Source organism: Nycticebus coucang, chromosome 6 (assembly GCF_027406575.1).
Source record: "Nycticebus coucang isolate mNycCou1 chromosome 6, mNycCou1.pri, whole genome shotgun sequence".
Taxonomy (NCBI): Eukaryota; Metazoa; Chordata; class Mammalia; order Primates; family Lorisidae; genus Nycticebus; species Nycticebus coucang.
Window position 1 is genome coordinate 110,671,200 of NC_069785.1, and position 24,580 is coordinate 110,695,779.

Genomic DNA, 24,580 nt, shown 5'->3' on the forward strand with positions numbered 1-24,580 from the left:
ATTTATACAATTTTTACTTTATAATTATACCTCATAAAACTAGATAAATGAACAAAAAAATCCAATAAAGAAATAAAGTCCTATTCAAACTAACATCCAAATCAATAAAATAAATAAAATAAAATGTCTTATTTACTGTTACTAACCAATGTCTACTCTAATACTTAAAACACGGTTTATATTTATAATCAATTATTATCTGTTGAAAATAAATCACTAAGGTTGTACAGAGAATTTAGCATGGTATGTGGCACGTATCAGTCGTTCAACAAGTATCATTCCCTGTCCTGTCTTCACAGCAAATTCCCCAAGACCTTCCCTCTGGCCTTCGTCTTCCTTCACAGAATGATGCCAGATAATGACATCAACTGCTGCTACTGTTTATTAATTCACGGATAATTTTTTGCAGATATCGTTATTATTCTGAATTCTGAATAGAAAATATTACCAACAACAATCACTTGCTGAACACATTTTATGTGTCAATTATAACAAGCACGTGAGACGAGCAAGCACTTTCGCTCTGTTTTATGTACGCAGAGCTGGAACACAGGTAAGTTACGTGGCACACTCAACTAAGGGACGAACACCACTAACATCAGGTTTTCGGACCTGATATTCGGCGCACTCTCCTCCACACCCAGCTGGCATTGCACAGTCCCCAGCAGCTTCGCGAGTCCCCCGGTCACCGCCAAACGCGCGGATCTAATCAGGGCACAGACACCTGCCCTGCTGCAGAAGCCGTGATGACAACAGCAATGGAATTTGATAAGGGGAAAATACGAAAGAACAAAGTTTCCCTTCTATGGCAGCATTAAAACTATCTAGTATCAAACTTTGACTCTCAAAGAAAAAATATAAAATTAAAATCATCGCTTTGGCCTGCCTGATGAGCAGTGCTACCCCACTGGGCTGCGGTCGGACCCCTGCCCGGGCGCCCGCCTGCGCGCATGCGCACACGTGGAGTCAGCGTCCATAGTGATCCAACGTGAAGGTCATGTTAACCATTTCAAAGCTCGAAAAATGCACCAAAACTCACATTTTTATTCATGTTAACTCAAATTTAAGATGATAGAGTTAAATTCTCATTTCTACTTTAAAAGATGTTTGCAATAATAAACCTTAATCATTTAAAACTTGCCACTGACGAACAGCCTATTACTGGGGAGGCAGCGGTGTTGATTTGCACCTTGAAGATGTTTTCCTGGCCTACTACATATGCCCCAACACTGGAAATTCAGAACCTTGGTCTTTCACAGAATCCGAGGACCGTCTGAGAACTCTGTCCACCTGCCCCACCAAAAGAACGCACCTTACATTTGAATAGCTCCAGCCAATCTGTTTCATTGTTTTCATAGGGACTTTCTACTGCACTGCATAAAGATCCTCCTTAACTTCCTTGATCCAAAGAGAAAAAGTCTTTAGGAAGTCCAAAGCATATTGAAAAATAGCACAAATTTGTTGAATACCTTTCTTTAAAAAAATAAAAAGTTGTGTTTTTACCTCTGGGCTAAAATTCAAATTGCAATTTGCAAGTTCACCATCATCTTCCAGTTAGTACTGGAGTGTCTCCTGAGCATAACAAGGACCTTTGGCTGTTCTGTTCAGTCTGGGAACAGACCTGTGCCATACTACTGTTCTCATCCTAAAGGGATGAAATCTGACTGGTAATTGTCAAAGTTGCTAGAGATAGAATACCAATTTATTAAAAATGTATGTGGCTTTATATATAAATGCAAGAAAACTTTTTGGTCTTTGTTCTATATCCAGTTAGTCAAGATCACTAGCAGCCTGATAAATGAATGATTGAAGCCATTTTTCTCTAAATATGAGCTTTTAACTGACTTAGAATTAAATTTAAGTAACACTTAGTAAACAGTCACTTGCTAAACTCCTCTTTTAAAAGGATATAAAACCTACGTCACAGGACTGTTCTATTCTAAACTATCACAAAGCATTTAGCACTGTATCTGGAACACTGTTTGGATTTAGTAAATGTGAATTCTGTTAGTTCCATTTTGCTTTAAGGAATCTGCACTTTTGTTAGATAGTAAGCAGTGGGAGAATTACTTATAGCATTTAATACTACATATCAGCATTAATTAAAGGTTTGGTTTTTAAAAAAGTAATGGAAACACTCCATTTCAGTAATACTTGCACATCGCATTAAGGTAATACAATCAGATAAGTCAGTGATATTTGTCCTGCCTAGAAGATCAATTTCCATTTCAGTAAACTCACCCAATACCCAGGATCATAAACTGTGAGGGAGAGGCAACAGACCTGTTCACATGTAAAGGTTGCCAGAAATCTTCTGCTAAATGGCCTTAGTGTAACACAACGGATGATTTAATGATAATAGTTCTTTATCAATAAGCTTATTTTATTTTTTTTAAGACAGAATCTCACTCTGTCATCCTGGGTAGAGTACCACTGTGTCATAGCTCAAGCAACCTGAAATCCTGGGGCTCAAGGGATCCTCTCGCATAAGCCTCCCAAGTAGCTGGGACTACAGATGTGCACCACCATGCCCAGCTAATTTGTCTATTTTTAGTAGAGACAGGGTCTCTACTGGTCTCAAACCCCTGAGCACAAGCAATCCTCCCACCTCAACCTTCCAGAATGCTAGGACTACAGGCACAAGCCACCATGCCAGCCTATAAGGCTGATTTTTTTAAGTGAATTTTTTTTATTTTTATTTTAGAAAACATATTGGAGTAACTCCTATTAGTTAAAATTTAAACTTGCAAAATGTGTGTAAACTAAAAGCTAGTTGCTCACATTGTTTTGATGAAGTAGTCAATGACAAAGATAAATAAGTATTTTGTGCTAAAAACATCACTTCTTTACAGTTAACTGAAACACAAAAGAGACTATTTTTCTCAATAATGACACAGTTAATTCTGCAAGTCTAGTGAAAATATTTTACTTGCACCATGGGGTAACATTTACCCTTATTAGACCCAGGAAATCCTAACAACATGGGGCCTGATCTATTAAGAGAACGTTCTAGAGCCTTATGTCATGAAGAAATTTCAATATGTGTTTAGAAATGATACCTGTTTTCTCAGTGTCTTGGTCTGTTCATGCTTCTGTAACAAACATCATAGACTGGGCAGTTTCCTGTCTTGCGAGGGCTGCCTTGTCCCTGTGTCCACACAGGAGAAGAGACAGTGAGTACAGGTGTCTTCCTCTTCTGATGAGGACACTGAGTCCACTATTGGGGGCCACCTCCAAGATTTCATCTAAACCTGATTAACTCTCCAAGGCCCTGCCTATAACTACCATCATGTTGGGGGATAGGGCCTCAATGTATACGTTCTGGGGAGGGAGGGTTCAAAAACACGCAGTCCATAACACTTGGCTTTAAAAGTAGATAGACATCAATCTTCTTGCAGTCGCTGCCACTCTTCAGAAAATTAATGTCAGTAGGGACAGAAACAGCCCCCCAAAACACTGGGAAAAGGCCAGCAAAATGCTGCATCAGTACTGATCTCTGCTTATTTCAAGTGTTTTAGTCTTTTGTCTTGAGAATTTGCCACAACACTAAAAGAAATGTTCTCTGTATATAGAAAGAAAATAACTCAAGTTGTCATACTAGAAGGTAAAAAAAAAGACATTTTTGGTTCACTTTCACAGTGTTGACCATAGACACCATGAGTCAATATAACTTTAAGAACCACTGTCATCTTCCTAAATTCCATATTGGAACTCCGATTATTTGGATAAAAATGATCCAAGGAGATAGACTATGGATCCATCTTCAAGAATAGGCTCTGTGTGGACTCAGTGAAGATGACACAAATAATGCATTTCAGGAAGCAATGCCTCTTGCCCCTCCCCATTTTTACCTCTCCCCACCTCCTTGTCTTCACAGTCTTTCTCTGGTATACAGTGCAATCCTAATAACCTAAAATAATAAGTCTAAACAAGTAATTATCTTGTCTATTTCTAGGAAGCACTAGATACACAATATTCGCGTATATACAAACACATGCACACACAAGCACACGTGTATGCACATATAACCACAAACTCACACACACAAACACCCCCCACATATTTCTGTTTGAGAAATAATAACAGTTATATTTACTATTATGAACAGATACTGTTAGCATTTTACATAAATCTCACTTCAAAGATCATAAAAGATAACCATGAGGTAGATAAAATTAGTCTCTTTGTTTACAGATGATGAAACTGAGGCACAGAAGTTAGGTAAGTAACTAAAGATGGGAAGACGAGATCTCCAAGTAGTGTACTTAAGATAGCGCTGGGATTCTGGGATTCTCCTGGAGTCTGGGCTGAATGGAATGAAAGGAACATAAAAGAAGGACGCATCCTTCTTTCTCTTGCTTCCTCCTTATCTCCAAACTAAGTGCTTGTGAAAGGCAAAAATATAAATGAGGCAAAACCCTTTTCAGGTAATTTTTAGAGCATTATGGTATTTTGAAACTGACTATATAATCCCCTCAGTAGGAAAGATATCAGAACAGAACGCTTATCTGCAACTTTCACCTTACTTCCTAAAGCATTTAAATTAGTTCTTTTCTACTCATTAAAATTATGCTAAAACTACATGCCAATTTCCATAACATTTTATAAGCTTTTATGGGAGTTATGCCCCTTTATCAAGTGAATAAGTTAAAAATGTTTATTGAGTGAGTGAATGAATGGACTAATTTTTTTGACTACAGAAATTCCTCTTTTCTCACTTATTACAAGATGCTGTTGCTTAATTTCAATGAAATAGCAACAAATGCAAGTGACAATGACGATGATGAAGATCACTGAAAATAACTGAGTCTTCAGTACTGTCCAATTTCAAATGTAAGCTTTCTGATCATTAAAGGAGAAAAGCATAAATCTTGGGAGAAAATGAACTATTTACTCTTTACTAAATGGAACTGACATTTAGTGTTTTAAAATGAAGAAAAATAACATACATGTATGTATAAAATTCCAAGAATAATCTAAGTATGTGAGTAAGTTGAAATGCTCTACATCATAAAACAAAGCAAAGGAAAAATGAAGCATTTCATTCTTCTGCAAAATCCAATTCACATTGAAGTGATATCTTTGAGATTCCGCTTCATTTTCTGAAGGTCTAGAGAGCAGGCAGCTTTAGTAGCTTTGTACTGTGAAAAGCCAAGACAAATCAAAGTTCTTGAGGCATAAAGTTCTATAGCTGTTCAACTTTATGTGAGAATGTCTGCTTTCAGCTTCTATGAAGGAGGTTAAAGAGAGGGATTTAAGTCTGATATCGCTTCTTATCCAATTAACGTACAAACTCATGTGCTACCAGCATGCCCATGCAAAGCTTACGTGGTCTTCACCAAGAAGCTCAGACGTGGAAGACTTGACTGGCTCTCAGCTTCCTGGGGACATCAATGTGCACACTCAAAAGCAGACGCTTATCATCTCATATGAGCCTTTTTCTCATGGATGTCTATTACTACTTGCTTCTGTATTCCATATTTATTTTTTAAATGTGCTGTCATTTGAATGTCTCCTCCAAAATGTGTTGTGAACTTAATTTCCAATACAGTAGTGCTGGGAGCTGGGGCCTAACGGGCGGTGATTAGGTCGTGAGGACAGACCCCTCATGAATGGGTTCATGCCACCTTTCTGAGAACTTGTACGAGGGGCCTCGCTCTTTGCTGCCCTTCAGCAAGCCTCTGCCATAGGAGACTGCAGCAGGAAGACCCACCCCAGATGCCAGCGCCTTCATCGTGAACTTCCCTTCCTCCAGAACCATGAGGGAATTTCTGTTCTTTATAAATAACTCAACTGCAGATATTCTCTTAATATAGCATAAAACATAATAAGACAGAATGTCTAGACTTTTTTTCCCACAAAGCAGTTAAGGAATTACAGGCAACAGGAGTCTATAAGCTAACCGGAGAATAAAGCAGAACAATATACGTATATAAGCTGAGTGAAATGTACGCCATCTTCATGGCTTTTCTAGTCCTTGCCATTGGTGGTGTATACAGACACATAAACACATATATGTATATACATATATACACACATAAATGTATGTATACACAAGCACAAACCTAATCACGTGAGACACCCCCCTGCATGTCTAGATACACCTGTCTGAGGAATACTAATGGCAGCTAACATTTACATTTACTACTATCCACCACATGTTAAGTATTTTGCATATAGACACTCATTGAAATACTTACAATGTAACTGTGAGGTCGATACACTTCATATTTTAATTTCATAGGGTATAAAACTGGAGAAAAGTGAAACTAAGTAAGTGTGTAAAGGCGGAATGATGGCCACTCTAAGATGTATGTTAAAGGCAGCACTGGGGGCTCCAACCTTGGCTGAACGGCCTGAGAGGAACTGGAGAAGCATCAGCCTCTTCCTTCCTCCTCTCTCATCTCTAACCAAATGAGGCAAAACCTACATTAGGTTACCTCAATGTCTGATGCCATTATTACATCATCATCATTGTTATCTATGTTCTCTATTAAAAGTTACTGCTTTTTTTGTTGTCATTTGTTTGTTTTTTGAGACAATCTCACTCTGTCACCCTCGGTAGAGTGCTGTGGAGTCACAGCTCACAGCAACCTCAAACCTGCCTCAGCCTCCCAAGCAGGTGCCTGTCACAATGCCCAGCTAGTTTTTTTATGGATGGGGTCTTGCTCTTCCTCAGATGGGTCTTGAACTCCTAAGCTAAGCAATCCGCCCACCTTGGACTCCCAGAGTGCTGGGATTACAGGAGTGAGCCACTGCGGCGGCCTGCATCTTCAGTTTGTTCACGCTCTATAATCTAAGAAGCAGAATATTATTCACGTTGACTTTTCACTGAAGATTTGCCTTTATTTCTTTTTTTAATTTTATTTATTTTTTTTTTAGACAGAGTCTCACTCTGTCGCCCTGGGTTTGAGTGCCCTGGCATCATCACAGCTCACAGCAACCTCGATGTCTTCAGCTCAAGCAATCCTCTTATCTCAGTTTCCTTAGGAGGTAGACTACAGGTGACCACCAAACACAGCTAATTTTTTCTATATTTAGTAGAGATGGGGTCTTGCTCTTGGTCAAGCTGGTCTAGAATTCCTGAGCTCAAGCAATCCACCCCTGGAGACCTTCCAGAGTGCTGGGATTATAGGCATGAGCCACCACACCCAGCCGTGATGATTCACCCTTCTAATCACAAGAGAACCAAAACTACGACCAGACCACACTTCCTTCAGTTTACCTAGCTCTTGGTATGCACAGATCTGTACCATTTTGGCAGTCAAGTGTTGTAAAGGCTTTAGTCTTTTCAGTGTTTGGAATGTGGAGTGTAAAGCCCACAGCTTCTTCACCAGCCTCCTGAGTTATAGAAGGCTTGACTATTTTAACAGAACATTCTTCTTCTACGGCCTACTTTAGCTGAATTGTAACACTGAAATTATAATTTGTCACCACATCATATTCCTAATGGTAGGAAAACATGGAATAATGAGATGATTGAGAGGGGACAAACACAGATTTAGAGGGTAAAGCAGTGATTTTCAGCCGGTGTGCTGCTCACACTGGTGTGCCGTGAGAGGATCATAGGTAGGCCATGAAAATTTTCAAAGATGATTAATTATTTTTGAAAGTAGTTCGAAGTGTATTTTTTTATTCTTTCTTTAGCATTTTTTAATTCTTTTTTTTTGGTGAGCAACATAATTTAAGTGTGCCACAGAAGTTTAATTATAGGTTCAAGTGTGCCGTGAGATAAAAAAGGTTGACAACCTCTGGTCTAGGGTCTCGCTGCGTTCCCTGCAGCACACTGTGAATGTCCTCTGTGGCCCAGTCCCTCCAGGTCCTTCCTCTTGGCATTCAGCTTTATCTGGTGTCTTTTCACATTCCTAATGCAAAAGTGGGCTATACCTTATTTTTTTCTGTGGTATGTATATTCTACACAATTCCCTAACATCTACACATATTTTAAATCTAGCAAAACTCTTTCATTTTTAAATTCATTTCACTTGTAAAATCAGCAGATTTGTGGTCCTTTAAAATCTTAGGAAATAGTTCATGGTATGAAATAGCAAATAGTTCAGAGTATAAAATAGCTCCAGGTGAAACTTTCTAGAAAATAAACTGGAATGATTATGATGATTAGAAATTAGGCAGGTCAGATACAGGATATCTAATTTATATTCCTCCTAGTTTATTTCTCATGATGTACTTCATTTTATCCTACAGAAGGGTAAGATTCTTCCTTTATTTTTCTTTCCCTTTTTGTAGCCATACCTTCATAACTGGGGCTTTGGCACACACTGCATTTCCTAGTCTGCACCCCCTATACTCAACCTCCGGTAGTTATGGAGGTGCCCTATACACCTATCCCGGGTAAATATACCTACTATCATCACAGAAATGTCAAGAACTCACGGTGGCAGGTGCGGTGGCTCACACCTGTAATCCCACCACTCTGGGAGGCCCAGGTGGGTGGACCACGTGAGCTCAGGAGTTTGAGACCAGCCTGAGCAAAAGCGAGACCCCTGTCTCTACTAAAAATAGAAAAACAAAAACAAATACTAGTCAGGCATGTGGCAGACACCAATAGTCCCGGCTACTTGGGAGGCTGAGGCAAGAGAATGGTTTGAACCCAGGAGCTTAAGGTTGCCGTGAGCTATAACACCAGGGCACTCTACCCAGGGTGACAGAGTAAGACTCTGTCTCAAAAAAAAAAGAACGTATGGTATCTTATTTAGTTATAATTTAATGCAAAAATTTCACAAGCAAGTTTAGTTTAACAGAATTTGTGAATTAGAATTAGTTGTTGATTTTTTAATATACATGAAAGATGAAAAGCACAATCAAATATCAAAGAAAGAACAGATCCATTTTGTTAATGAAAACTTGCTAATCATTTGTGACTGTATGAAACTATCCATGGTTAAAAAACATACAGAAATGTGAAGATCATGCAGATCTCCTGTGAGGTGCCCAAGCTTATCTCCAGGGAAAGGAGGCTTGATGTCTACAAAATCTAATTATATGTTTAAACCTTGAGATTGTTTTGGTACCCACAGAAGATATTACATTTCTTCTTTTCTCAAAATCTAACTGACACTTATACTTAAATCAGGGCTCCCCACGTTTTTTCAAAGCAGAATCAATTTGTCTGTTTTTCATATCCATTTAGTTGTATGAGCTTAGGGCAACCCCCCCAAAAAAACCAAAACAAAACAAAAATGACTTTTTGAACTGGAGGAAGCTAACATCGGAGATATGTGCTTTAAAGAGAGGAGGTTGGTAGGTGTAGAGACCGGTGCAGTAGCCAAACTATTATTCTATATAATAAGAAAAATCCCTCACACACACTTCATAATGAATGTTTACTGAGACCCAAACAAACATTAAACATTAGCTGTATATTTTATCTATATTTTACATAATGGAACTAAAAAACTCCTTTCTCTAAGGAGACACACCTTAATAAGAGCATCCTCTGGATCATCATAAAGTTACAAAGTGAAACATGTTCTTTCCAAATCTGGTTATGTACAAATCATACTATAAAAAAAACTATCTGGTCTAGATGAAGAAGAAAATAAAAATCTATATACAGTTCACTAATGTTTATTTATAAGTAAAGGTATTTGCTGCCCTTCAAATAAAAAAAGCGTGGATCCTGGCATTGTGAAATCCATGTGAATTTCTACTTAAAGCTGCAGAATTATTCATTAGATACATATCGGGCTGAATTGCTCAAATTTTTTATTTTTTATTTTTTTTACTTTATTTTATTTCTTTATAACAAAGAAATACTCTGTCGCCCTGGGTAGAGTGTCATGGTGTCACAACTCACAGCAACCTCAAACTCTTGGGCTTAAGCCACCTTCTTGCCTCAGCCTCTCAAGTGGCTTAGACTACAGGCCCTGTCACAATGCCTGGCTATTTTTTCTATTTTTTTTTTTTTTTTTTTTTTTAGTTGAGACAGGGTCTTGCTCTTGCTCAAGTTGGCCTCCAACTCCTAAGCTCAGGCATCCTACCCACCTTGGCCTCCCACAGTGCTAGGATTACCTAGCATTCAGCTTTATCTGGTCTCTTTTCACATTTCTAACACAAAAGTGGGCTACTGCCACACCTAGCCTATTGCCATGATTTTAATAAAGAATTAATAATGAGTTCATCAAATCAAATCATGAAATGGTGACTGGAACCCATTTTGAAAGTTTAGCCATCACTTAGCTTGGAAAATTAAGATGCTTCCACTAAAAACCATTGGTCATTTGGGAAACAGAATATTTACACGTATTCTTTTTTAATTCAAGGGCTCACAGTTGAGGATTAGTCATATTTAACTGCCAGTGCAATGCACATTTTAACCTATCTTACTATTTCTTTATCTCTGTCAACAAGAAATTCTTAGTTTATATTGGAATGCTATATTCTAAGCAAGAATAATTACATGGTTAAAAGTTGCCTAGAATTCAGCAAGTTAAACTTTTTAATAATTATGAATTTAAAGGACCAGCTATACAGAAATTTTCCTTACTGAGCAATACAATGATTCACAATCACCTATGTCAATACTGTGAGTCAACTCAGAGTGAACGTTTGCTCGTGAAGCAGAAGTACCTGTATTCCGTGACAAGACTTCTAAATTAAAGATAAGTCATGCACTATCAAATTTAAATTTTAAAAAGGATCTTTGTCATTTAATTAAGACAATAATTCACTATTAAATAGTATTTGTGTATAAGTAACCAAGCCCTCCTACCTTATAGATATCCAGAAACCCGCACTGGTGGTCGAATCTGGTGTACAGCTCGTTCAGCATGCTGATGACCTGCATGGGCGTGCACTGGGCACAGATGGCCGTGAAGCCCACGATGTCTGAGAAGAGCATAGTGACATCGTCGAACTTCCGGGCCTGCACCTGCTGCCCCTGCCACAGCTGCTGGGCCACATCACCCGGGAAAATAGAATACAGAAGATCCACCGTCTTCTTTTTTTCTTCTTCCAGGGCCTGGTGTGTTCTTTCTAAAGTTGCCTTTAACTTATCCATCCTCTTCTTCAAGCCATCTTGGGCTTTGGCCTGCTCACCAACCAAAATAACATCTCGGGTAGCATCATGGATGGGGATGTCTGAGAGGTGCAGCCCTCGGCCCATGAGCTCGTCCAGCTTGTCCACACACGGGGAGCCCAGGAAGAGGATGGAGTTGGACTCTGGCACATGGATCATCTGTCCTTTGACCTCCATCACCTGAGAAATTAACATGAAATTTTGATCCCAGTACTCTTTACACAGTAGGTTCACAAAAATTACGGTTTTTATTCATTAAATAGGAGGAACAATAAATGTTTTACTAGCTATATGGACTTATTGCATTCTTATAAACAAATCTAAATATGATTTTCGACCAGTGTAAAATTCATGTTCCGCATAACAATAACTGTCTTGTGTCTCACTCAGCCACTTTCTGAACACAATAATAAAATGGTGAGTGAGGTCATTGAAAAATTAAACTAAAAAACATTTTTTATTCGAGATAAAATTACTCCCAGGTACATAATGAAACTGGTTTATGAGCCAATTCAAAAGCTTTTAGCTTGCTTAATAATAATAGAATTAGGATAAATCCATCTGTCAAAACAACTACATTTTACTGTCATTAAAATAATACTCCTTTCAGAAAGAAAATCTAGGTTATTCAAATGAATCAAAATAATTGTTTGGCCTTATGTAAGTCATTTTCCAACTAGTTGTAGTTCTTTGAAAATGGAGTAGTGATTGCACTAACTAGATCTGTGGATAATTTACTAGATAGTGGATAATTTACTCAGTTTTTAAAATAATAGTATAAACCAGATATTATTAAGCCAGTATTACTAGAAAATAACTATCACACTCAACTAGTTAAAAATAACCCCCCCCAAAATGATAGCACCAAAGAAATTTAATTAGTAAGATAAGGAATCTGAGGGTGTAGTATTTACATCTACCCCTCCGTTCTGTGCCCTTTCACTGGAGAATTGGAGGAACTGATGTTTAATGAAAACCTTAGTGAGCACCGGCTTACGGTATCTTAGTTTGGTAACCTATGAACACCTCAGAGAGGATGAGCACAGTAGGAAAGGAACTGGGATTTAGGGAAGAGCCACCCAAACACAGCTATGTGGGTTACGCAAATGTATTTCAGTGCACTTGGAGAGAAAGCTAATTGCAATTACTAGGGAAGAACAGGCTCCAGCCGACCAGCTGGGACCGCACATCAGCATCATCTGCGTCATTTTCCACGACCATGTAGGATGTGCTCAGTACATTTTTCTTTCTTCTTCATAGCATAGTTATTTAGGCTAGTTATGAAACTGGAAGAATTGAACAAATATGGGATAAACTGTAGGGTTTGGATTTTTATGTTTCCAAATATTTTTACTTTGCTCTCCTGCACCATTTGTCAGGGTGCAGCTATAAAGATGAATTCTTGCTGGATGTTATAAATTTTTTTAAGGTCAAAATTTTAAAGTCAAAATTATTTATTTATTATTTTAAATTCATTCTACTTCATCTACATTATCTGATGTTAAAATTGGAAAAAATATATTATTATAAAGGGAAATTACAAACATATTTCACTTATAAATGAGGATGCACTATCCTAAACAACATATTAACAAGTTGAATTAAAAATTATTGTTCAAATAATGTACTTTGGTTAAAATTACAACCAAGTTATGTGAGAATTAGCCACTATTTTCTTTTCTTTTCCTTTCCCCCACCCCCTCCCTCCTTCTGTCTGCTCTCCCCTTCCCCCACCCCCCACCCCCCACCGTGTCATTGTCATTAACTGTCCTCCTGTTATAATTTTGATGAAATGAAATGTTCACTTTATATAAAGTTTCTGCTAAAGTGTAGTATTTCATCTTTTTATTCTTATTACTATTTTATTCACTGAAGTATTTATTGAGTGTTTTTTATTTATTACTACTGTTCTCGATGATAAGAACAAAAATACACTTTTCCCTTTTCATAGTTATCACAGTCCAGCGAGGGCCAGTCCACGTGGGTCAGAGCGCAGAACGCAGAGGACACTCACAACCCCACCTAAGGTGGGCTCTGGAAAGATGGCAGGCTGTGGTTTAAATACACATTATTTTAAAGAAAATAATCATCTTGTAAAGTATTTCCAGATTGTTTTATATATGCTTGATTATGCTTTTAGGGGATATTATTAATGATGTATACTTCCCAATGTTGGGATATTAAGAGCATCATAAGAAAGACATACATAACGTACAATCCCATAGAATATAAATTTTATTTCTTAAGATTTCTAAAAGAGCAAAAACCTTGATAAGCTTTGTAGAGATAATAATTTTTAAATGGTAATAATAGGTCAGGCATGGTGACTCACCTATAACCCTAGCACTCTGGGAGGCTGAGGCGGGTAGATCACCTGAGCTCAGAGGTTTGAGACCAACCTGAAGAAGAGCAAGACCCTGTCTCTAGTAAAAAAATAGAACAACTAGCCTGGCGTTGTCATGGGCACCTGTAGTACCAGCTACTCAGGAGGCTGAGGCAAGAGGATCACCAGAGCCCAAGAGTTTGAGGTTGCTGTGAGCTGTGACACCACAGCACTCTACCCAGGGCAACAGAGTGAGACTCTGTGTTAATAAACAAATAGGTAAATAAATAACAGTATCTGATGCTGATAGATTTAAATTACACCTCCCCTCACATTCATTCCAGTTATTTTCTTTTTCTTTCTGATGTTGCTTTCTTCCCCCTTCCCTCCTTTGCCCTTTGGAGCTACACTTTTTTTCACTCTTTTCTTCACTTGTTCTCTTGATCATCAATTGCACTGCACTGCCACTCACTTTCCGCTTTGGGTATACTGTCTTCCTCTCCTTTTATTTCCTTTTTCCTTTGAGTGATATAATATATATTTTATATATATATATATATTATTTCAGATTAATATAAGGGTACAACTGACTAGTTCACATTATTTGCATGTGAACTAACATTTAAGTTGTAGTTTAGCCCTTCACCCAGGAGGTTATGCTATATACCCTTATATTGTGCCTATCAGATGAGAGCTTACCATACCCCTCCCTCCTACCCCTCCCTTTACCCTTCTCTCCCCTCCCTTCCCCACTTTACTTTAACTTCTTTTTTTTTTTTATTAAATCATAGCTGTGTACATTGATATAATCATGGGGCATCATTCACTAGCTTCACAGACCGCTTACCAAGTTTCACATATACCCTTGTAAGATGCACCACTGGTGTAATCCCACCAATCCCCTTCCCTCTACTCACCTCCTCCCTCCCTCTCCTCCCTGTCCCCTTTCCCCCTATTCTTAGGTTGTAACTGGGTTATAGCTTTCATGTGAGAGCCCCAAATTAGTTTCATAGTAGGGCTGAGTACATTGGGTACATTTTCTTCCATTCTTGAGATACTTTACTAAGAAGAATATGTTCCAGCTCCATCCATATAAACATGAAAGAGGTAAAGTCTCCATCTTTATTTAAGGCTGCATAATATTCCATGGTATACATATACGACAATTTATTAATCCATTCGTGGATCGATGGGCACTTGGGCTTCTTCCATGACTTACCAATTATGAATTGGGCTGCAATAAACATTCTGGTACAAATATCTTTGTTATGATGTGATTTTTGGTCTTCTGGGTATATGCCCAGTAGAGGGATTACAGGATTGAATGGCAGATCTATTTTTAGATCTCTAAGTGTTCTCCATATATCTTTCCAAAAGGAATGTATTAATTTGCATTCCCACCAGCAGTGCAAAAGTGTTCCCTTTTCTCCACATCTGCGCCAACATCTCTGGTCTTGGGATTTTGTGATATAGGCTAGTCTCACTGCAGTTAGATGGTATCTCAAAGTAGTTTTGATTTGCATTTCTCTGATGATTAAAGATGATGAGCATTTTTTCATATGTCTGAAGGCCACATGCCTCTCTTCTTCAGAGAATTTTCTCTTCAAATCCCTTGCCCAGCCTGCAATGGGATCCCTTGTTCTTTTCTTGCTAATGCATTTGAGTTCTCTGTGGATTCTGGTTATCAAACTTTTGTCGGAGACATAACCTGCAAATATCTTCTCCCATTCTGGGGGCTGTTTGCTTGCTTTACTTACTGTGTTCTTGGCTGTGCAGAAGCTTTTCAGTTTGATCAAGTCCCAGTAGTGTATTTTTGAAGCTGCTTCAATTGCCCGGGGGGTCCTCCTCACAAAATACTTGCCCAGACCCATCTCTTCAAGGGTTTTCCCTGCATTCTCCTCTAGTATTTTTATAGTTTCATGTCTTAAGTTTCAATCTTTGATCCAGTGAGAGTCTATCTTAGTTAATGGTGAAAGGTGTGGGTCCAGTTTTAGTCTTTTACAGGTTGCCAGCCGGTTCTCCCAGCACCATTTGTTAAATAGGGAATCTTTTCCCCTCTGAATGTTTTTAATTGGCTGGTCAAAGATTAAATAACGGTAAGTAGCTGGATTCATTTCTTGGTTCTCTATTCTGTTCCAGATATCTACTTCTCTGTTTTTGTGCCAATACCATGCTGTTTTGATCACTACTTATTTGTAGTATAGTCTGAGGACTGGTAGCGTAATTCCTCCTGCTTTGTTTTTATTTCTGAGTAATGTCTTGGCTATTCGAGGTTTTTCCTGATTCCATATAAAACGAAGTATTGTTTTTTCAAGATCTTTAAAGTATGACAGTGGACCTTTAATAGGGATTGCATGGAAATTATATATTGCTTTGGGTAGTATGGACATTTTAACAATGTTGATTCTTCCCAGCCATGAGCATGGTATGTTTTTCCATTTGTTATTATTTTCAGCTATTTTTTTTCTTAGAGTTTCATAGTTCCAGAAACAGATGAAGTGGCCTCGCTGGGCACAGAGTCCCTTCTACATGAAATTATGAAAGAAATTTTTCCAGACATGCCTAGAGAATCTGAAATTCAGATAGCAGACAGTTTCAGAACTCCAGCATGATTCAACCCCAATAAGTCATCCCCCAGACATATCATAATTAGCTTCACTAAAGTTAACATGAAAGAGAAGATTCTCAAAGCAGCCCGACGAAAGAAAACTATTACATAAAAAGGTAAGAATATTAGAATAACTGCAGATCTCTCTGCTGAAACTTTTCAAGCCAGAAGAGGGTGGTCATCGACTTTTAATCTCCTAAAGCAAAATAACTTTCAACCCAGGATCTTGTATCCAGCTAAACTGAGTTTCATCTATGATGGAGAAATTAAATACTTCAATGACATTCATATGTTGAAAAAATTTGCCATAAGTAAACCAGCTCTTCAGGATACTCTCAGACCTATCCTCCACAATGACCAACCCAATCTTATACCACAAAAGTAAACTCACTCAGAAACTTCGGATCAAACTCCAACTTCCACACTGGCAAAAGGATTAAAAATGTCCACTGGACCTTTGAAAAACTCAATACCCAAAATTCCACCACACTTATCAATACTCTCCATCAATGTGAATGGCTTAAACTGTCCTCTAAAGAGGCATAGGTTAGCTGACTGGATACAAAAACTCAAGCCAGATATTTGTTGCATACAAGAGTCACATCTTAACTTAAAAGACAAATACAGACTCAGGGTGAAAGGATGGTCATCCATATTTCAGGCAAATGGTAATCAGAAAAAAGCAGGTGTTACAATTTTATTTGCAGATACAGTAGGCTTTAAACCATCAAAAGTAAGGAAGGACAAGAATGGTCACTTCGTATTTGTTAAGGGTAATACTCAACATAATGAGATCTCAATTATTAATATCTATGCACCCAACCAGAATGCACCTCAATTTATAAGAGAAACTCTAACAGACATGAGTAACTTGATTTCCTCCAGCTCCATAATCGTCAGAGATTTCAACACTCCTTTGGCAGTGTTGGATCGATCCTCCAGCAAGAAGCTGAGCAAAGAAATCTTAGATTTAAACCTAACCATCCAATATTTAGATTTAGCAGACATCTACAGAACATTTCATCCCAACAAAACTGAATACACATACTTCTCATCAGCCCATGAAACTTACACCAAAATTGACCACATTTTAGGTCACAAGTCTAACCTCAGTAAATTTAAAGGAATAGAAATTATTCCATGCATCTTCTCGGACCACCATGGAATAAAACTTGAATTGAGTTACAACAGGAATCTGCATACTCATACAAAAACTTGGAAGTTAAATAACCTTATGCTGAATGATAGCTGGGTCAGAGATGAGATTAAGAAAGAAATCGCCAATTTTTTGGAACAAAATGACAATGAAGACACAAACTATCAGAACCTCTGGGACACCGCAAAGGCAGTTCTAAGAGGGAAATTTATAGCACTGCAAGCCTTCCTCAAGAGAACGGAAAGAGAGGAAGTTAACAACTTAATGGGACAACTCAAGCAACTGGAAAAGGAAGAACATTCCAACCCCAAACCCAGTAGAAAAAAAGAAATAACCAAAATTAGAGCAGATTAAATGAAATTGAAAACAAAAGAATAATACAACAGATCAATAAATCAAAAAGCTGGTTTTTTGAAAAGGTCAATAAAATAGATAAACCTCTGGCCAACCTAATCAGAAAAAAAAAGAGTAAAATCTCTAATATCATCAATCAGAAACAACAAAGACGAAATAACAACAGACTCATCAGAAATCCAAAAAATCCTTAATGAATATTACAAGAAACTTTATTCTCAGAAATATGAAAATCTGAAGGAAACTGACCGATACTTGGAAGCACCCCACCTTCCAAGACTTAACCAGAATCAAGTGGAAATGTTGAACAGACCCATATCAAGTTCAGAAATAGCATCAACTATACAAAACCTCCCTAAAAAGAAAGGCCCGGGACCAGATGGTTTCACGTCAGAATTCTACCAAACCTTTAAAGAGGAATTAGTACCTATATTACTCAACCTGTTCCAAAATGTAGAAAAAGAAGGAAGACTACCCAACACGTTCTATGAAGCAAACATCACCCTAATCCCCAAACCAAGAAAAGACCCAACAAGAAAAGAAAATTATAGACCAATATCACTAATGAATATAGATGCAAAAATATTCAACAAGATCCTAACAAACAGAATCCAGCAACACTCAAACAAATTATACATCATGACCAAGTTGGTTTTATCCCAGGGTGTCAAGGCTGGTTCCATATACGTAAATCTATAAATGTAATTCAGCACATAAACAAATTAAAAAACAGAGACCATATGATTCTCTCAATTGATGCAGAAAAAGCTTTTGATAATATCCAGCATCCCTTCATGATCAGAACACTCAAGAAAATTGGTCTAGAAGGGACTTTTCTTAAACTGATAGAGGCCATCTACAGCAAACCCACAGCCAATATCATATTGAATGGAGTTAAATTGGAATCATTTCCACTCAGATCAGGAACCAGACAAGGCTGCCCATTGTCTCCATTGCTTTTCAACATTGTAATGGAAGTTTTAGCCACCGCAATTAGGGAAGAAAAGGCGATCAAGGGTATCCATATAGGGTCAGAAGAGATCAAACTTTCGCTCTTCGCAGATGATATGACTGTGTATCTGGAAACACTAGGGACTCTACTACAAAACTCCTAGAAGTGATCAAGGAATACAGCAGCGTCTCAGGTTACAAAATCAACATCCATAAATCGGTAGCCTTTATATACACCAACAACAGTCAAGTTGAAAAAGCAGTTAAGGACTCTATCCCATTCACAGTAGTGCCAAAGAAGATGAAATATTTGGAAATTTACCTAACAAAAGACGTGAAAGATCTCTATAAAGAGAACTATGAAACTCTAAGAAAAGAAATAGCTGAAAATAATAACAAATGGAAAACAATACCATGCTCATGGCTGGGAAGAATCAACATTGTCAAAATGTCCATACTACCCAAAGCAATATATAATTTCAACGCACTCCCTATTAAAGCTCCATTGTCATATTTTAAAGATCTTGAAAAAACAATACTTCGTTTTATATGGAATCAGAAAAAACCTCAAATAGCCAAGACATTACTCAGAAACCAAAACAAAACAGGAGGAATCACACTACCAGACCTCAGACTTTACTACAAATCGATAGTGATCAAAACAGCATGGTATTGGCACAAAAACAGAGAAGTAGATATCTGGAACAGAACAGAGAACCAAGAGATGAATCCAGCCACTTACCGCTATTTGATTCTTGACAAGCCAATTAAAAACATTCAGTGGGGAAAAGATTCCCTATTTAACAAATGGTGCTGGGTGAACTGGCTGGCAACCTGCAGAAGACTGAAATTGGACCCACACCTTTCACCATTAACTAAGATAGACTCTCATTGGATTAAAGATTTAAACTTAAGACATGAAACTATAAAAATACTAGAGGAGAATGCAGGGAAAACCCTTGAAGAAATTGGTCTGGGTGAGTATTTCATGAGGAGAACCCCCCGGCAATTGAAGCAGCTTCAAAAATACACTACTGGGACTTGATCAAACTAAAAAGCTTCTGCACAGCTAAGAACACAGTAAGTAAAGCAAACAAACAGCCCTCAGAATGGGAGAAGATATTTGCAGGGTATGTCTCCAACAAAGGTTTGATAACCAGAATCCACAGAGAACTCAAATGCATCAGCAAGAAAAAAACAAGGGATCCCATTGCAGGCTGGGCAAGGGATTTGAAGAGAAACTTCTCTGAAGAAGACAGGCGCATGGCCTTCAGACATATGAAAAAATGCTCATCATCTTTAATCATCAGAGAAATGCAAATCAAAACTACTTTGAGATACCATCTAACTGCAGTGAGACTAGCCTATATCACAAAATCCCAAGACCAGAGATGTTGGCGCAGATGTGGAGAAAAGGGAACACTTTTGCACTGCTGGTGGGAATGCAAATTAATACATTCCTTTTGGAAAGATATATGGAGAACACTTAGAGATCTAAAAATAGATCTGCCATTCAATCCTGTAATCCCTCTACTGGGCATATACCCAGAAGACCAAAAATCACATCATAACAAAGATATTTGTACCAGAATGTTTATTGCAGCCCAATTCATAATTGGTAAGTCATGGAAGAAGCCCAAGTGCCCATCGATCCACGAATGGATTAATAAATTGTCGTATATGTATACCATGGAATATTATGCAGCCTTAAATAAAGATGGAGACTTTACCTCTTTCATGTTTATAGGGATGGAGCTGGAACATATTCTTCTTAGTAAAGTATCTCAAGAATGGAAGAAAATGTACCCAATGTACTCAGCCCTACTATGAAACTAATTTGGGGCTCTCACATGAAAGCTATAACCCAGTTACAACCTAACAATAGGGGGAAGTGGGAAAGGGAGGGGGGAGGTGGGTAGAGGGAAGGGGATCGGTGGGATCACACCAGTGGTGCATCTTACAGGGGTATTTGCGAAACTTGGTAAATGTAGAATGTAAAGGTTTTGGCACAGTAACTGAGATAACGCCGGAAAGGCTATGTTAACCATTGTGATAAAAATGTGTCAAATGGTCTATGAAGCGAGTGTATGATGCCCCATGATCATATCAATGTATACAGTTATGATTTAATAAAAAAAAAATAGTACCTAAAACAGTACCTCAAAAATAGTACCTAAAATAGCACCTCAAATAGCCAATGTAACACTAAGAAATTAAAACAAATCTGAAGGCACTACATTACCAGACTTCAGATTATACCTCAAGTCTACAGTAATCAAAATATTGTACTGGCACAAAAATAGACATAGATCTACAGAATAGAATAGAGATGAAACTAGCCATGTATCACCATCTGATCTTCAATAAACCAAACAAAAGTATACACTGGGGGAAAGTATCCCTATTTAAAGAATGGTGCTGGAGAACTGGTTAGCACATGTAGAAGATTGAAACTGGACCCACACCTTTCACCACCGACAAAAATTGACTCTCACTGGATAAAAGATTTAAATGTAAGACATGAAATGATAAAAATTCTAGTAGACATTGACAAATTGACAAAATTGGCCTGGGAAAAAGAAAATTGCCAAGAAAAACCCTTGGCAAATGCAGCAACACCAAAAATAAATAGGACATGATCAAGCTAAAAAGCTTCTACAACATGCGAGAAGATACTTGCATGCTACAAATCTGACAAAGGCCTGATAATTAGAGTCTACAGAGAACTTAAACTAATCAACAAGAAAAGAACAAACAATCCCATTTACAAATGGACAAGAGACATGAACAGAACCTTCTTTGAAGAAGACAGATGAAAGGCCAACAAACACATGAAAAAATGTTCATTGTTCCTAATCATCAGAAAAATGCAAATCAAAACACCCTGAGATATCACCTAACCCCAGTAAGATTAGCCCAGACCATGAAATGCCAAAGCTGCAGATGTTGGCATGGATATGAAGAGAACTGAACACTTTTACACTGCTGGTGGGACCGCAAACTAATACAGCCCCTATAGAAAGAAGTAGGGAGACTCCTCAAAGAGCTAAAAACAGACTTTTCATTTGATCCCACAATCCCATTACTAGGTTATCTACCCAGAAGAAAAATAAAATCATTTTACTATTTCCCTTTTCATTCTCTTTTCTTCTTGAGTATGAATCGCTGCACTTCCTATCACAAATGGACTATTTTTTCTTTTTTGCCTTTGCTTCCATCTATTTTAAAGATAGAATCAGTATATGTTTTGGATAAATGTCATTGTCTATATGTAATACTTTTTAAAAGTCTCTTTAATCTACAAAAAGCTGAATTGAATACTTTATATTCCTATCTCAAAAATCTAAAACAATGAATATGTTCTTGATTTATATGTAGCCATTAGTTAATTTTTTGAAATCTCTGAGGTAACAGACTCTGAGAAAGAAAATTGCTTTACCTCCTGCAATACATAACAACAATTCATGAAAGAGAAGTCCAAACCATAGAGTAAATAACTTCCCTTTTAATACTTATCAGTAAATGGTTTTTCTTACTCAATAAATGAGTAAATTCAACTGGACCATTTGTATCTCTGTCATGAGTGCATCTCTTGCTTTATTTGGAAAATGAGATAAATTACTTTCTTGAACTGTTTTTCCATTATAGCTATAAATTCAGAAATTCATTATGAACTGCATTTACTCATGTAGTAACAAGCATGACTATTACAGGAACTATATATTTTTATGTAGAGGAAACAGAATTATGGAAAACTGCTTCAAACAGAAACATTTTTCTAAGTTTGTATTGCATCCTATATTATAGTTTCAATAAAATAATACAAAAGGCATAAGAAAAATAAATTGTCATAATAGATCAGATTTTAGAAATTGACAGGCATGATAAAGAAGAATATTTGAGGATATAGGCTAGGCTGTAGTAAAGGGTTAAACGCCATACAACGTTACAAAGGCTCAGTGCCAGGTTCTATTAAACTAACAATGTTATTTCTATGTTTATGCATAAATACCCCCATGCAAATATTTACCATTGTAATCAATAAATAATTAGAAATTGAGCAAGTGCAGGTCATATAATCATACATCATACATTACACATTTTATATATTCTTTTTCTTTGTTTTTTTTTTTAGACAGAGTCTAATTATGTCACCCTTGGTAGAGTGCTATGGCATCACAGCTCACAGCAACCTTAAACTCCTGGGCTTAAGCAATTCTCTTGCCTCAGCTTCCCAAGTAGCGGGGACTACGGGCACCCACCACAACGCCTGGCTATACATTTTATATTTTCACATATCCCAAACAAGGACTGACCCATGCCCATATGGTGCTTCAAGTTTTATAAGTCAATCATTTGAGATTATGTGACAGATAGGTTTGAAAAAAAGGATTTGGTAGAAATCTAGCCTGCACGTAAATTCCAGCTCTTCTGACAGTTCAGTGTGCACACGAACCCAAGTTCATTATTTATACCAGGGGTCCTCAAACTTTTTAAACAGGGGGCCAGTTCACTGTCCCTCAGACCGTTGTCGGGCCGGACTATAGTTAAAAAAAAAAAACAACTATGAACAAATTTCTATGTACACTGCACGTATCTTATTTTGAAGTAAAAAAACAAAACGGGAACAAATACAATCACACCGCCTCATGTGGCCTGTGGGCCGTAGTTTGAGGACCCCTGATTTATACCCTCAAATCCTTGGGTTCCTTATTTATAAAATGGAGAAGATAAGGATGATGATGTGATGAGGATGATGCCAGGAGTTGACACATCTGTTGAGTAATTGCTATTGCATATGTTCCATTCTATCTTCATTTTTTAGATGAGATTTAGGGAGATTAAGAGACTTGAAAAGACTGCTCAGCTAATAAACAATGAGGTCAACATTCAAATCCAAGTGAGACTGGTTTCACTGAGAAAGTTTCATATTGGGGAAAAAGGAAAGGAAATGATTACAACTTTAAATATAAATCAATGTGATAGCAAAATAACCTTAAAGAGAGGTTCACAATAGGCAGTTGAAAAGAGAAATTTTTGCTACAAATAGAGATGAAATAGCCACGTGCATGATTATCCATTCAAATTCAGTCCAGGAAAAAAAAAAAAACGTTCCCTTCTGGTTATGATTTCTGGTCTTTCAGATCTCTGGGAAATAATTCATGATGGCACAAACAGACTGGTATATGCCCAGTGCTTCAAGAACTAAAGGAGTTTCCAGAAAGACTTTTGCTCTCACAGAGCAACATTTACTAGAACTAGCTTTGGCAAAAAAATGTAGAAGACAAGTTTCAAGCTCCAGAAGCTTCTATGCCCTTACAGTCCTGAAATTCTTCCTCTCATACCATCCAGGATATCATATGGCTAAACCACTAGCAAGAGAAATTCTGTCATAAGTGGCCAGCCAGGAAGTACCTGTCATCCACATGGGCTGGAAAATGTCCTCTTCTATATAGAGGCAAAGATATCTGGCTTTGGGAAACTTGCTCTGCATACTTCAGCAGCATTACCAAAACCAGTGGAAGCCACAAAGCATGAAATAAACCAAGAAGATGAAAATAGCACCACAGTATCACATGAGCTCTGAAATTTATACTGTCATTGCAACTACAACTTACAAAAGTAGGCCAGCACCTGCATACCAAACTAAACAGAGGAATAGTCTGTTAAAAATTTTAAGTAGGATTTACACCCTCTTAATATAATAACCAAACTATCCAGGATATAGTAGAAAATCAACCATCATAATAAAAGCCAGGAAAATAACAACTTAAATGAGAAAAGATAATTGATGCCAACAAAATAAATTAGACATTGGGTCTATCTGTCACAGATTTAAAAGAAGACATCATAAAATGTTTCAACAATATAATTACAAATTATTTTACAAAGAAAAAATAAAATCTCTGTAAAGCAAATGAAGATACAGAAATAACTGGTGAAAATTATAGAACTGAACAAAATACAGCAATAAAAATAGAAAACTTGCTGTGTGGGCTCAAAATTAGTGTGTAGATGACAAGATAGAATCAGTGAAATTGAGGACAGTTTAATAGAACTTACTCAACTTTAAAACAATAGAGAGAAAATAAACCAGAAAAAAAAGTTGCAGGGACTTACATATACTGGACAACATAAAAATTCTCACAT

General features: G+C 37.4%; 1 protein-coding gene across 1 annotated transcript in view; it reads right to left on the bottom strand.

The window, feature by feature from the left end:
• Positions 1–24,580, bottom strand: part of GUCY1A2 (guanylate cyclase 1 soluble subunit alpha 2) — a 350,273-nt gene that overhangs the window by 112,654 nt on the left and 213,039 nt on the right. Inside the window, exon 5 of the mRNA XM_053595047.1 lies at positions 10,733–11,218. Coding sequence (XP_053451022.1) covers positions 10,733–11,218 — 486 coding nt within the window. The remainder of the gene's footprint in view (positions 1–10,732; positions 11,219–24,580) is intronic.